Source organism: Cataglyphis hispanica, chromosome 21 (genome assembly GCF_021464435.1).
Source record: "Cataglyphis hispanica isolate Lineage 1 chromosome 21, ULB_Chis1_1.0, whole genome shotgun sequence".
Lineage (NCBI taxonomy): Eukaryota > Metazoa > Arthropoda > Insecta > Hymenoptera > Formicidae > Cataglyphis > Cataglyphis hispanica.
In genome coordinates, this window is record NC_065974.1 from 1542673 (window position 1) to 1555671 (window position 12999).

General features: G+C 36.5%; 3 protein-coding genes across 4 annotated transcripts; 2 read left to right on the plus strand and 1 right to left on the minus strand.

The window, feature by feature from the left end:
- Nucleotides 1–8090: 8090 nt before the first annotated feature.
- On the plus strand, nt 8091–9410 carry LOC126857462 (ER membrane protein complex subunit 8/9 homolog). Its single transcript, XM_050606913.1, has 5 exons — nt 8091–8353; nt 8610–8686; nt 8754–8823; nt 8897–8991; nt 9082–9410. The coding sequence occupies exons 1-5, from the start codon at nt 8150–8152 to the stop codon at nt 9251–9253; spliced, it is 618 nt and encodes a 205-aa protein (XP_050462870.1). The 5' UTR covers nt 8091–8149; the 3' UTR covers nt 9254–9410.
- A 384-nt stretch (nt 9411–9794) lies between these two features.
- On the plus strand, nt 9795–11550 carry LOC126857463 (PITH domain-containing protein GA19395). 2 transcript variants are annotated; one of them, XM_050606914.1, is made up of 6 exons: nt 9795–10015; nt 10454–10636; nt 10745–10788; nt 10852–10926; nt 11020–11124; nt 11243–11550. In XM_050606914.1, exons 2-6 carry the CDS (start codon nt 10466–10468, stop codon nt 11448–11450), a joined length of 603 nt encoding a protein of 200 aa, XP_050462871.1. In that variant the 5' UTR covers nt 9795–10015; nt 10454–10465; the 3' UTR covers nt 11451–11550. The 2 variants fall into 2 exon arrangements, with proteins under 2 accessions (XP_050462871.1, XP_050462872.1); XM_050606915.1 differs by lacking the exon at nt 9795–10015 and adding an exon at nt 10053–10179.
- Nucleotides 11551–11697: 147 nt separating this feature from the next.
- On the minus strand, nt 11698–12938 carry LOC126857465 (thioredoxin reductase-like selenoprotein T homolog CG3887). Its single transcript, XM_050606918.1, has 4 exons — nt 12677–12938; nt 12284–12413; nt 12023–12206; nt 11698–11942 (listed from the first exon to the last, which is right to left on the minus strand). Exons 1-4 carry the CDS (start codon nt 12802–12804, stop codon nt 11815–11817), a joined length of 570 nt encoding a protein of 189 aa, XP_050462875.1. The 5' UTR covers nt 12805–12938; the 3' UTR covers nt 11698–11814.
- Between the last annotated feature and the right edge of the window lie 61 nt (nt 12939–12999).

Below are 12999 nucleotides of genomic sequence, written 5' to 3' on the forward strand. Positions count from 1 at the left end.
TTTTATGTCATAGCGTAGTAGAGGCGATGCATTGTTGTCGCGAGACAAAAGCAAATGTGGCGGAAAAATTGCGGGGAAAAGACGTGGCGCGGGGTTTCGTGGCATTCGGGACGAGTGTCGGGAGGGTTGAAAAGAGTGGGAGAGGACGAGAGGACGGGAAGGGGAGAGAGAGAGAGAGAGAGAGAAAGAGAAAAAGAGAGACAGAATAGAATGGGTTAATGTAGGATCTCGCGCGATTACTTGACGATTATTTTCACCGAATGTTCCGTGAAATCCACGCGCGAAAGTATACAAGTCACACGAGTAAGCAAGATCGCATAAATAACGAGTGTGTCATAAATTTAAACAAATTATTAGATGTGGGAAAAATAACGTGTCAGAAGATCTCAATAGGACATGAAGAACAGGCGTTTTGCGGAGAAAAACATATTCTTAGAAAAATGTATTTTATGTATGTTTGATATAATATTTGCTTATAATTATAAAATTTATATCTGTCCTAGTCATTTAGTCATAATTTATATCCATCGTATCATATTTATATAAAATGGAAGAGAGAAACATTTGAGGGAATCCGTCTCTCAAATATTTCGCGAAATTTCCGAGAACCTGAAAAAAACGAGTCTAACACGGTACAGTGACGATTAAAAAAAAAAAAAAGAAAAAAGAGTGAGAGAGAGAGAGAGAGAGAGGAAAGACGTTCGAGAAGAGACGCAGCAACTACAATTAAGGCAGTCAACCCGTAACTGGCTGACTCGTTCCATTGAGGGAATTGGCCTGCGCAGGCAGCGAACTATCGAGCAGAATTTAGAGTCGGCAAGGAGATTTCGCAGATTATCAAGCATCAGTTGTCGGGAAGAATAAGCAACCGCCAACCGTCATTTAACTTTAACGCTCCAACTGCCCAGCTCCGTCCCCGGTTACCCCCGAGGGTTTCCGCCGATCCATGCTAATTAAATCTGCCTACGTATATATATATATATATATATATATTTCCTCTCTCCCTCCCCCCTCTCTTTCTTTCTCTTTCTCTCTCTCTCTCTCTCTCTTCTGATTCTCTCTACTTCTTGCGTCCTGTACAGCGCAAATTCTCGGCCGGAGTTGTTCCAACGATTTTCAAGTACGCTATTTATGCGCGCACGATAAACTAGGCGCTCTCACTTTCGCCTCGATTCATTTTTGTTCCTGTCGCACATTAAGCCCGTCGCCCTCACCGTTCGCAAATTAACCCTCTAGAATTCATCTTTTATTTTCGGAATGCATATACTTCTTTTTTGTGGTATATAAATGGCTGTAAATAAGGTTTCGAAATTAAAGAGACTTTGAATTGTAAAATAATATTTTATAATTGAAGAAATAAATATACTAAATATTATAAATAACTATCCCAACATAATACGGAAGGAAGGGAGTGAACTTCGCAGAGATAATATACGTGTGCCTATTATCAGGAGAGTAAATGCGTTATCTGTATCTCATTCGGACAATTTCCATCCCGTTCTTAGACTATTTTCCTTTCGACGTCAGCAGTCGGAACTGTGTCTTAGCGATGGTATTCTCTTATTCATTTGATTCAGCTATACGGCTTACACTCGACGAAGCACACAGGGTAAAGCGCAAGAGTATGTGTTATTCGTTTCCACAATAGCGTCATTGTTGGAGCATTGTGCTTCCACCCCATTCCCGTAGATTCGTCGCGAACACTTTACCTCCTACTCCTGGACCGTTCACAAATACACACGCATCGGGTTTGCTTTACACGCACGAGATCCCCTTTTCTCCAGTTTCTTCGTCGCCTTCTTCTACATTTTCCTCACCCTCTTCTCTTTCTCTCTTCCTCTCTCCTTCTATCTCTATCTTATAGTAGATATCATACGGCTTCGCTGCTTTGCCCATTATCGCACAGGAAAGAAGCGTTTCTTATATCGCTGATATCAACTACTCACCGCGATCGGTTCGTAATAATTTTTTATCAGCTTTTGGCAAGAGTTTATCCTTCCGCGCCGGATTTTCTCTCCATAAACTATCGCGAACGCTCTTCGCTAAGATATAAAAGAATGATAAAAAAAGAAATGTTTTTCTTTTCATAAAATTTCAACATTCAGCGCACAACAATATCCTAGAATGGTCAACGGTATTTTCTAGCTATGGCAAAAGTTGCGAATATAAACGCGTGCGCCCGGGCGACCATAAACCCCGCGAATTACTATGTGGCTGTTCACAGGAACGATGCCTGATTAACGACGGCGCGCGGCGCGACATTGTGTCCCAGGGTTGCTCGGAAAGGGGACAACGGACAGTAATGCGCTCATCTCTCAGGCACAATAGAACAATGCGTGCCATAAGTAAAACGCGTCCACTTTCACGAAATACGCGCGGGTGCGCGTGTAGGTGTGTACATTGTGCTATCGACTGCGCTTCGAAGCTCGCTTGCGCCTATTCTTAAGTATTGTTATTCTGCAAGCACTTTTGTGTAATGGCTTTTCTCAGATTCTTTAGACGAGTTTTAAATATATTGCTTAGTAACACAAAAAAATATGGAAAATTTATATACTTTTATTACAATATTCTCTCCCTCTCTCTCTCTCTCTCTCTCTCTCTCTTCATTATAAATTTACGCACATATATGTATATTGAAATTCTTACAGTCGTTTTCTCTCTCCCTTTCTCTCTTTCTCTCCCTCTTTCAGAGCTAATTTAATTTAATGTTTTATATATCTCTCGTTGAATGTATAAAATATGTAAATATTTTTTATTCAAATCTCTCATTTGGATTTTCTCAAACAATTGGCGCTTAGCGAGATAACTATGAGTCGCTGACAAAACAAAAAGAATCCAATGCACGAGCCATCGTCAAGCAATGCGCGGAAACAATGCGGAGAAGAAAGAGACGCTATCACGTAACAATGTGGACAATGGATAGATGGTCACAACGAGAAAGAAAGAGAAGAAATAAAAGGGAAACGAACAAGGTTTGCCGAAAGTGCGAACGCAAGACAAAACAAGGCAAAAAAGAAACCACTGTGAAATTTAGGCACCTAAGGTTATATTTTTTTTTGACGCTTCTTTGAGTGACTAATTGATGTCCTGGTGTGAACATCGAAAACATTAATGCATTGAATATGAGAAGCAAACTTTTATATATAATTAATATTATTTTCGTCACACCTTCTCTCACACGTACAAAATTCCCTTCATTAAATCGAATCGCTTGTGTAAGGCGGAAAACGCGTTCGACGATCGACACTTTATAGCAGGCGAGTCAAGTCGAGAGACTAGATGACCTCAAACTTCCAGGCGCTTTTAATCATCGCGCATCTGGATAACAAAAAGGGAGACGGTTAAGGTGCATCAACGACGACGCGGCAAAGCGGAGCTACCACGTGAACGGGTCCGTCTACGATGAGCTTTATGATTGAAAGAGAGAGAGCGGTAGGATGGGTTAACAATGTGTGGGAGCGAGAAGGAGAATGTCAAGTGGACATTGTTGACGGTGACAATGCCGCTGAAATTGCCGGAGGACAAAGAGGTCTTATGATGATGCTGCTGGCGAGTGAGCGAGCGAGCGAATAGAGCGAGTTGCTCGTGGACAGGGACACCACTGTATTCTCCGCTTCACCCTTTCCGCCATCAATCCGCCGCCCTCTCCCCCTCTTGCCCTTCCCCTTTTCCGCGTCTCTACAACGCTCCTTCGCCACTTCCCGCGCTTCCTCTTCTCCGCGATCCCCGCATTATCCGTCATTCTCGAATACTCCGGTATTCCGATATCGCGTGTAGCGTCGTGCCGTTGTCTTTATCGCGGCATCTTTACTCACGAATCAGTCGCCATCGTCCATTAACCCTTTATACATTTCTCCTTTAGCGTGGAGCTGACATTGGAGATCTTCTAATAATTTAATTATATATGTGATATATGTTGCGCATATCTTTTCGATAATGGAGTAGCTTTTTGAACTAATCATCTTTAAAGAAAAAAATGTGAGGCGCGAGATTGCCCATTGTTATAAAATTCAATCAATTTTCCAAATCTGTACATCAAATGTATGATCATCATGCTCGATCGAGTTTCTTTGACGTCGTTACTTTCTCAAGAAGAATCTGAGCCTTTCAACGAAGATAATTCGTGATCTTTTATCGCGCTTATTTTTTCATTCGGATATTCATAATCCTCTTGTAAATAAAAAATATACTTAACAATGCATATTGGATTAATTTTAATAAGAATATTGATACGTCAATGGTCAATGATACTTGTGCGTATATAATAATATTTAAAAAATTCTGAAGTCACATCTTCTCATTCATTTTAACTTCATGCGCAAAATTTGCGCATGATCGCAATAAGTTCACATTGTCTTATCGTGCGAAAATACGTAATTAAGTCAACAAGGAACAATTAATTGCCAAGTAATCATTTTTTTGAACGGATGAATATTTAAAGTACGTGAAATTTCAAGGCCGATCTTGCATTCGCATTTCCATTTATATATACAACATTAATGCAAACACTTGCGCGCATGATGCCGTACTAATACACGTATATTTAAGAGAGTTTATATATAGTATATATGTATATGCATGTGCATATATATATATATATATATATATATATATATATATATATATATATCGTCAACGTTCCTTGCTTTCATTCGTTCGCGGAAAGAAGTAAAGAGCTTTGTCGCCGCGGCATCAAAAGCTTGAATAACGCGACGATGAAAGAAGGAAGTATCGGTACAAGAAACTGCACAGTGAATACTGAAAAGAATGTTGTCGCGAGGGGTGGAGGGCGGCGGCGGATGAGGGGGATGAAAGAGTTAAGAAAGAGCGGGAGCGAGCGACATTGCAAAAAAGGAGGGACAGATAGAAAGATAGGCAGAACGAGAACGAGAGAGACGGCGGGGTAGGGGATGGGAGAAAAAGAGAGGGATGCGCTCTCTCTGAGAAGAGAACCTTTTGAGGGAAAGTGATGAGCATTTCTGTGGGAGATCTAATACAAGAGCGTCGAGATAGACATCGGGAAAAATTAAAATGTCTTATAAATTAGCGCGGCATGTTCTTACAAGTTGGCCCGTTGAAAGAAATGGTTATTTTTTTTTTTATTACAATGTGTTGTGTTTTATTATCAAAATTTAGAGGTACGTGGATTGTAATTAATTTTTATTATCTTTTAAAAATGATTTCTAAAGTAAAGCATTGAGAAATATTATGTAACGATACAACCGTAGTGTTTAAAGTATTTAGAGCAAGATTGTACGAACAAGTCGTAACGAATTATGGATTTAGTTTCTCTTGTTTCAGACTTTTGCCTTGAATGTCTCATTTATATGCAGTACGAAATACAAGATGTACAAAAGTATTGCGACGTATCTATAGAATTGCAAATAGCAACAATAAATGCCGAATGAAAGGCAAGCGGCGAAATACATCAGAAAGGATTGCGTACCGACAAATGCTTCTACGTATGCGTCAGATGCGTCTACGTTTCGCGTCTGATTGTCGACGCTAGCCGTCGTCTCTCTAGCGTTTCGCAAAAAGAGGAGCATTTCAGCAGCTTGCGTTCCGTTGCGAGAGCGGTGGGCGAAACAATGTGGCTTTTGTGGGGCAAAGAAACGGCAAAGCCCGCCTAAAGAGAAAAGCTAAGAGCGATTGAAATACGCTCGTATGTCCGCCCTTCTTCCTCCGTTTTATTTCGCCCCCCAACCCCCCTTCGAATCTCGCTACCGTGCTCGCCACCGTTGTTTCCGCGCCTTTTATATTTTGTATTACAATAAATGTGTGTGTACATGTGTATATGTACATGTGTATGTCTACGCTACGTAAGCGTATATATGAATTCGTATATAGTTAAATGTGCCATTAAAATAATCGCGTTTGAGAGAACAAAAATGTAATACTCAAAAATTTTTTTCTCGAATTCGAAAGAAAGAGCATCCTCTACTAAGCTTGACGAATTAATGAACGTGAATTTGAAGATTGTTAGTTACGACGAGAAGATCGAGAAAACTGTGAAAAGGAATTTAGAAAGGGGGCGGGGAGGAAGGGTAAGGACGAAAGAATGAGAAAGTAACGACGGGGACCAGAAGCGGCAGAGTGGCGCGGTCGGCAATCGAGGGGTGGTATGTGAGAAAGGAGTGAGTATTGGTAGACGCAGATCGAAAAGAGGGGGTGAAAGCGGGAGAGGAATCGAGGGGAGCACATGGGGGTGGTGGTGGTGGTTGCAGGTTGGTAGTCAAGACTGCCTTCAGATTTCCAGAGTGAAGCATTGTGTTCCGAAGGCGCATTGTCCTCGCGTCGGCGGCAACTCGACAATGCCGAGTCCGTAAGTTAGTAACCCTACCGTAAAAACTTATCTCTCTCTCTCTTCGCCCCCGAACCACCGACCTCCAGCCTCCGTGATTCCGTTCGATTTCCAACCTCCGTCCCCCATCCCCTGTTCCTCCCTATCCCCCTCTTTATTGGCGCATTCTCGGGCCCCGACGTTCCCGAAGACGCCGTGTCCCCCTCTTCCTCCACCCCCTCTCTCTTCCTCTCTTTCTCTTCAGGTTACGACAGAACAATTCCACGCCGCGGTTCTGACATCCTCTTTCTTGCGGAATCAAGGCGTCGCGCAATCCTCGCGGCTAAGAACGAGCATCTCTCCCGCGTTTCCTCTGGCGCGAGTATCTTTAAATTGAGCTTTGTGATATTGTAACCCCTACGATACGAATCAAATTATATATACGTCTTAGAATATCTTTTTCATAAAAAAAATTGCAACTGTATGTTGGAGGAATTAATTTTCTTTTGATAATTATAATGGAAGGAAACACGCTAAACTTTCTTTGTTCCAATTATTACTGCTCTTAATACTATTCTATCTTTTTATTTTTTTATTAGTCCATGATTTATTGTTACATCTTCTCATAAGCTAATGATGATAACAAACGATTACGTAACCAGCAAAGTGTTAATTGTATCGACGATTCGAGTGTATCGCGGGGAGGCGGCAGAGGCGGGAAGTGAGCACAATGAAGCACGGCGGCGCGCGATTCCGAGAGTCGGAAGTGAACGTTCCGGAGAGCGGATACAAACATCAGGGGTTGGCGGGTGGTCCTTTCCTCTCTCTCTTTCTCTGTCTCTCTGCTCCATCTCATTGGAGAACTCAAATTGCCGGTCAGCCGGACAACGCGCGGCCGCCGGACAAAGCTCCTCTAATTGTCCCCATCAGCGGCGAAGAATGGACCGCGGGCCTGCCTCTGACAATTTCATTTGTAATTTGCATAAGGCTTATTAAAATCACAATGAACGAGGAGACGTCCGCCGTTGCTGCGTCTCGCGGCGATGACCGATGACGATCGCCCTCGTAACCTCTTCCAAAACTGCTTATCGCACTTATCCCGAATATAATCGCATTATGAATGACGCTAATTTTTTTTAATTTTGACGCTTTCTAGGAAACTCTCCCTTTCTTTTATAGCATTTAATAAGTAATTTTTATTTATCCTCGTGAACGAAAAGAGACAAGAGTATTTTTTAATGAAACTCCTCCCCCCTTCTCTTCCCAGAGGCAGAATTTTAATTTCTAAAGTTTACAAAAAAGAAGATGGTTTAAAATGTAAATTTTTCAAATAATTTTTCAGTTAAATACATAATAAATCATTTCTTTATTCTATTTGTCCCATGAAATAAATTTTGGAAACTATTCACGTGTGAAAAAATTTATAATAAATCTAAACTTCTTCTAGCAATAGAAATTTTGTTTCGCTTACAATAATCATTTACATTTTTAGATTCTTTCTTTTTTTTCAACATTCTAAAAATATACCTAAATAGTTATCTCATTTCAAGTGCGGGAATTTCTTACAATACAAGCAAAAAAGATTAATGACTGCATTCGAGCTGGTGCTATATATGAAGACGTTTCTTCGCGAGCCTGATCGATCAATATAAAAAAAAAACCGAAAAAAAATTTTTTTTTATTAGTCAAACATAAACACTTCGAAAGATTCATAGTGCCAACTCGAACACAGCTGGTGCTTGGTGCTTCCACGAGCTTGCTATAGGGGATCTCTCACGTTCGCCAGCCTGATAATCGCAATGCTGGCAATACTGGCTGACACTGCTGTCTCCTCGCATCAGCTCGCGTTTACAGTGTACACATTTGACAATGACGAATGTTTTCTTTTCACCTCGCGCGTACTGTAAAATTATTTTACACGCAACCAAGTATCCACATTGCGCGATTAATGGCTTGTTACTTGGCAAACAAAAGAGCAAGGATGGCAGGGCGGATCTGTACATCGAGGACGCGATACCTTTATTCCACATATGCCTACATGTTTCTCCAATGGCGGAAATAGCGCTTACTTTGGTAAATATTTGACGAACTTTTATTGTCACGATCTCTAAAGCCTTTCGCAAAATTTTACAGCCTATAATATTGCCTGAAGCACATACATTGATATGTGAAATAATCAATATGTGTGACGTGGTTGTATCAATATCCTAACCTATATTATAATGATGAGGTGTCATAACAGGAGGGTGATTTTATTGAAAATTTTTTCGTTCGAAATATTAAAATAATAATAATATGACATCTGGTTGGATGCTGTTTAATGTTACAGGTGGACCAGTTAGCAGCTAGCAAAGGCCTTATTCTGGCAGGTTATTACCTAGCCAATGAGAATATAAATGATTTAAGGTACCTTGATAGTTTTCTTGAGCCTATAGATTGCATAACTGACTAATTAATTTATGTGTTTTTGTAGTACAGACAGACCAGCTCACAGAATAGCAGATAAAATTGCAGATAACTTTAACAGTGCACTGCTTGTAGTGGTATGTTCATTATAATTATTATATATCAATATGTTTTATATCTATTTCTATAAATCTTATTTCTTTTTACCAGGTGGATAATCGAGAAGTAACTCTAGGTATGGGATCTAGTCCATTGAGAATTTCACAGTCCATAGATGGAAAATGGAAACCAAAGGATAAAGCAAAGTAATTATACATTTTTGAAATTACATTTTAATTCTTGGAAAGTCTTCCATTTTACTTATATATTAAAATGTCACATTTATTCTGTCGCAGTATAATTTATGAAGGAGGTGTTGCACATACAGATGCAATGTACTCGTTACTAAAGGCGGAGGAGTACAGGAATCTGATCGATTTCGACAACCATCTCGATAACATTGCCCTTGATTGGCAAAATCAGAAACTTAATAAAATTATCGACGAGGCTGTCGACAAACATAAATAGAAAAAAGACAATGCAACCATTCCACACATAAATCATACAAAGATTGTTTTATTTATATGTTACATTGCACTCTCTATCTATATTTCATTCACCGTATGCAAAGTAACAAATGTACATATGCTATAGAATTTATAAATGAATATCACCTGTTTTTCAATTTCAAGGTTTTACTTCTACCTATCATTCTTTGTTTTAGAACTTTTTATCAATAATCTTTTGAACAGAGAACTTGTGCTTAAATACTTTCAATTTATATTTAATAATTTAAAATTTTACAAATTATTTTTTATAGAGAATATATGTATATATTTATTCGATATATTCTCTATTGAAAGAACAAAAAACATTTTTGAAAAAACTATAAAATATCTAAAAATGTAATTTTAAAAATTTTATGAATCATAAAATCTTTAGTTAAATAAATAAATAACGATTGTATTGCAGTATAATGTGAAATATATATATATATATATATATATATATATATATATATACTTATATACATATATATTGATTCTCCGTTATGACAAAAGAAATTTTGTTTACCGACCGGTTAGATATACTATGTATTGAAAAGGAGCTTTAATGTGTGTAAATAATTCTTCATGACCTCTTCCACATTTCCTTGTCTTTATGCATCTTTTAACTGATAAAGAAGATTCTATCTTTCATATGTAAAATATTACTTTGTTGTAATTGTTATATGGTTGAAATAATTTTGTTACGTGAACTTAACCTATCGCAGCCGCATGGTAACATCAGGTAACATCATATACATATTTCCCTTAATAAAAATATGTGACAAGTATTTCAAAAATCGACAGTCATCGTCGCAATTAGTAACGAAATATTTTAAAGATAATACATATTGAGAGAGCTACGAACAAAAATTATTTAACTCTAATTCTAATTTATTCACTTCTAAAGTAAATATATCTTTTTTTTTTGATTCGCACGTGTACGTGTGAAATTTATATTAATAACAATAAAATAATAATAATAACAATAAAAACTATATAATACATATACAAGTAAAAACAGCATTTATACTAGAAACTATCAGATAATATTTATAATATTGTTATATATGTATATATAATCTACTTTGAATTTTCTTTGAATCAAGTTTTTATTTTTATATATATAACTTGGAAAATTTTTTTTTATTATAGTCTAATTTTTTTATTTCATTACTGATAGGATCTGCAAACAATGGAACATCAATGTAATTGTGGCAGTGCACATGATACAACAGAATTAGGTGTAAATTATAATTTATATGAAAAAATAGATAAAGAAAAAGTAGAATGTCTAAACGAAGATGAGGAAGGTAGTGGTGTAAAAGTCTTTAAAACATGGGAAGAGAGATTAGACAAATCAGAGGTAATCTTAATATAAAATTGTCTTTTTGCAAATTTGAAATATTTCTTATAAAATTTTACAGTATTTAATGTTTTTTGCTTTACATTTCTTAAGTTTGTTTTGTTTTAGTATGTTCAAAGTGATATAGATGCTGAACTCCTATTCAATATACCGTAAGTACGCAAACTTTTATATTGAAAATTATTATATATATAGAGCATCTTGATTTTTTACAGTTTCACAGGGGATGTAAAATTAAAAGGACTTATTATAATTGGAGATGAGGATTATTTGCCCAAAACAGTAAAACTGTAAGTATATTAATCAAGAAAAAAATAATGAAATGAAATATTCAAAAATTAAAAGATAATAAAACATTTTACTATATTTGTGTATATCAACAGATACAAAAATCGACCACACATGGTATTTGATGATGTAAATATTAGCCCAGAACAAGAATTTGAGTTAATTACAGATTTATATGGGATCCATGAATATCCTGTGAGGTATACATGCTATTTTATTTATATCTATAAGAGTTATAAAATGTTAATAACTATAATCACAAACAAAATGCTTATACGAAATATTAAAACTACATAGAAGATTTAAATTCTATTACAGAACAGTAAAGTTTTCATCTGTACAACATTTAAGTCTTCACTTTGTTGGTGATCAGAATATGGAACAAATTAAAATTTATTATATTGGTCTCAAAGGAGAATGGACTCCAACTCATAAACACGGCGTGACTATTTGTACATACGAAGCACGTCCTTTAATCAGCGATCATCCAACTGATTTTAATGAAATCAATAGAGAGATCAAATGATGTCTTAATTGAAATCTATTTTTGAAATCTTGGTCATAAATATATAAAACAAATGATATTGAAAAGATACTATTATAAGATAATATACTATATCCTGTTATGGAAATTTGTACAATATATGAAATAATTTAATAAAAATCCTGTAATAAGAAATTTTGGTACAGTATTTTATTTCAATAACATTTATATTTTCATATTCTTCTTACTGGAATTATCTATTCTATGATAAGAAATGTACATTAAAGAGTTTACTTACTTAGTAAATATATTGTACATATTTTCATCACATTACACCATTTTAGCAAACTTTCTGTGGTATGGTATGTAATTACATTAATTTTTGAATACAAAATAAAATTACGTTTTATGTTTGAAATTTCATCTTTTCAACTGAAAATTGCATATCTGGATCTAAATGGAAATCAATTATTTGAAATAATTCGAGTGGCCGAGGTATCCTGCCGGTTTCAAGTTTTGACCAAACAGGAACGTCTAAAACATATAGCATATACAATAATCAAATATTCAACCTAAGAATTATATAAACAACAAATGTAAAATCTTATGCTTACCATTCAAATGTATTTCAAATGCACCTGATGAAATCAGTTGACCTTCTACCGCATTGCAAAGTAGAAAAATGAGTACACAGGAATAAAAACGATTGCTTATACACCATTGCCATACTGATGTTTGGGGCAATCCAAAGTCAACTCCGCTTATAATTAGAACAATTACCAATATTTTCAATGTTCCCTAAACAAATTTAATATAGAAATATTAAAAGATGTATAAATTAGCATAGTTAATGTAAAAATGAATAGTTTAATTACCAGCACTTTTGCAATTAACATATTGTAACCCGATGGATTAAAATTTTCTCCTTCGATGTGAAGTCCTGGATACTTTTCTTTAAGAATACTCACATATTGTTCAAAGGCTTTTCTATAGCCGCATGAGTAGCTGTAATGAGAAAATATTAATTTTATTTAAGTATATAAATCAAATCTTCAAACAATTTTCAAACAATAATGTAGTAATGATCGCTTTAGAATTATATGAAGCTCAACAAGTATCTTGTTAGGTCTATGTTGTTGCCTTTAACGATCGTTACACATATCCATATCCATTATCTTATAGAATAGAGCAAAGGATGAATGTCTCTAGTTGCGGTTGCCGCCGTTTATCAAATGAAAGTCAACACACAAATGGATCGTTAATCTTACCAGTAAAAGAATCTTAAGGTCGGCCCAGTCTTTGCACCGAATTTGGTTAATGGCACTTCCTCGCTATTCGCATCTATGCTGTGCACCAGCAAAATCGCGAGGGTACACAGACGTATTAGCCAGCGCATATTTATCCTAATTCATCGAAGAAAAAAACAATCGCACTCACTCGCGCGACAACTAAATGCAACTAAACGCATCGAATTACTGCATAGTCTTGGCGTATTCAGCGTATCTACGCATTCTTTCTCTTTCTCTCTCTTTCTCTCTCTCTCTTTCTCTCCGTGTTACAGCGATCTATCGAATCGAGAATATCGACATTA

Coding starts and splice junctions, on each gene's coding strand:
- LOC126857462 (XM_050606913.1), top strand. CDS start 8,150: ATGACGAATGTTTTCTTTTCACCTCGCGCGTACTGTAAAATTATTTTA. Junction 8,687..8,753: donor GAGAATATAAATGATTTAAG/GTACCTTGATAG, acceptor GTGTTTTTGTAG/TACAGACAGACCAGCTCACA. Junction 8,824..8,896: donor ACAGTGCACTGCTTGTAGTG/GTATGTTCATTA, acceptor TCTTTTTACCAG/GTGGATAATCGAGAAGTAAC.
- LOC126857463 (XM_050606914.1), top strand. CDS start 10,466: ATGGAACATCAATGTAATTGTGGCAGTGCACATGATACAACAGAATTA. Junction 10,637..10,744: donor AGAGATTAGACAAATCAGAG/GTAATCTTAATA, acceptor GTTTTGTTTTAG/TATGTTCAAAGTGATATAGA. Junction 10,927..11,019: donor TTGCCCAAAACAGTAAAACT/GTAAGTATATTA, acceptor GTATATCAACAG/ATACAAAAATCGACCACACA.
- LOC126857465 (XM_050606918.1), bottom strand. CDS start 12,804: ATGCGCTGGCTAATACGTCTGTGTACCCTCGCGATTTTGCTGGTGCAC. Junction 12,414..12,676: donor ACCTTAAGATTCTTTTACTG/GTAAGATTAACG, acceptor TTCTCATTACAG/CTACTCATGCGGCTATAGAA. Junction 11,943..12,022: donor ATTTGAAATACATTTGAATG/GTAAGCATAAGA, acceptor TATATGTTTTAG/ACGTTCCTGTTTGGTCAAAA.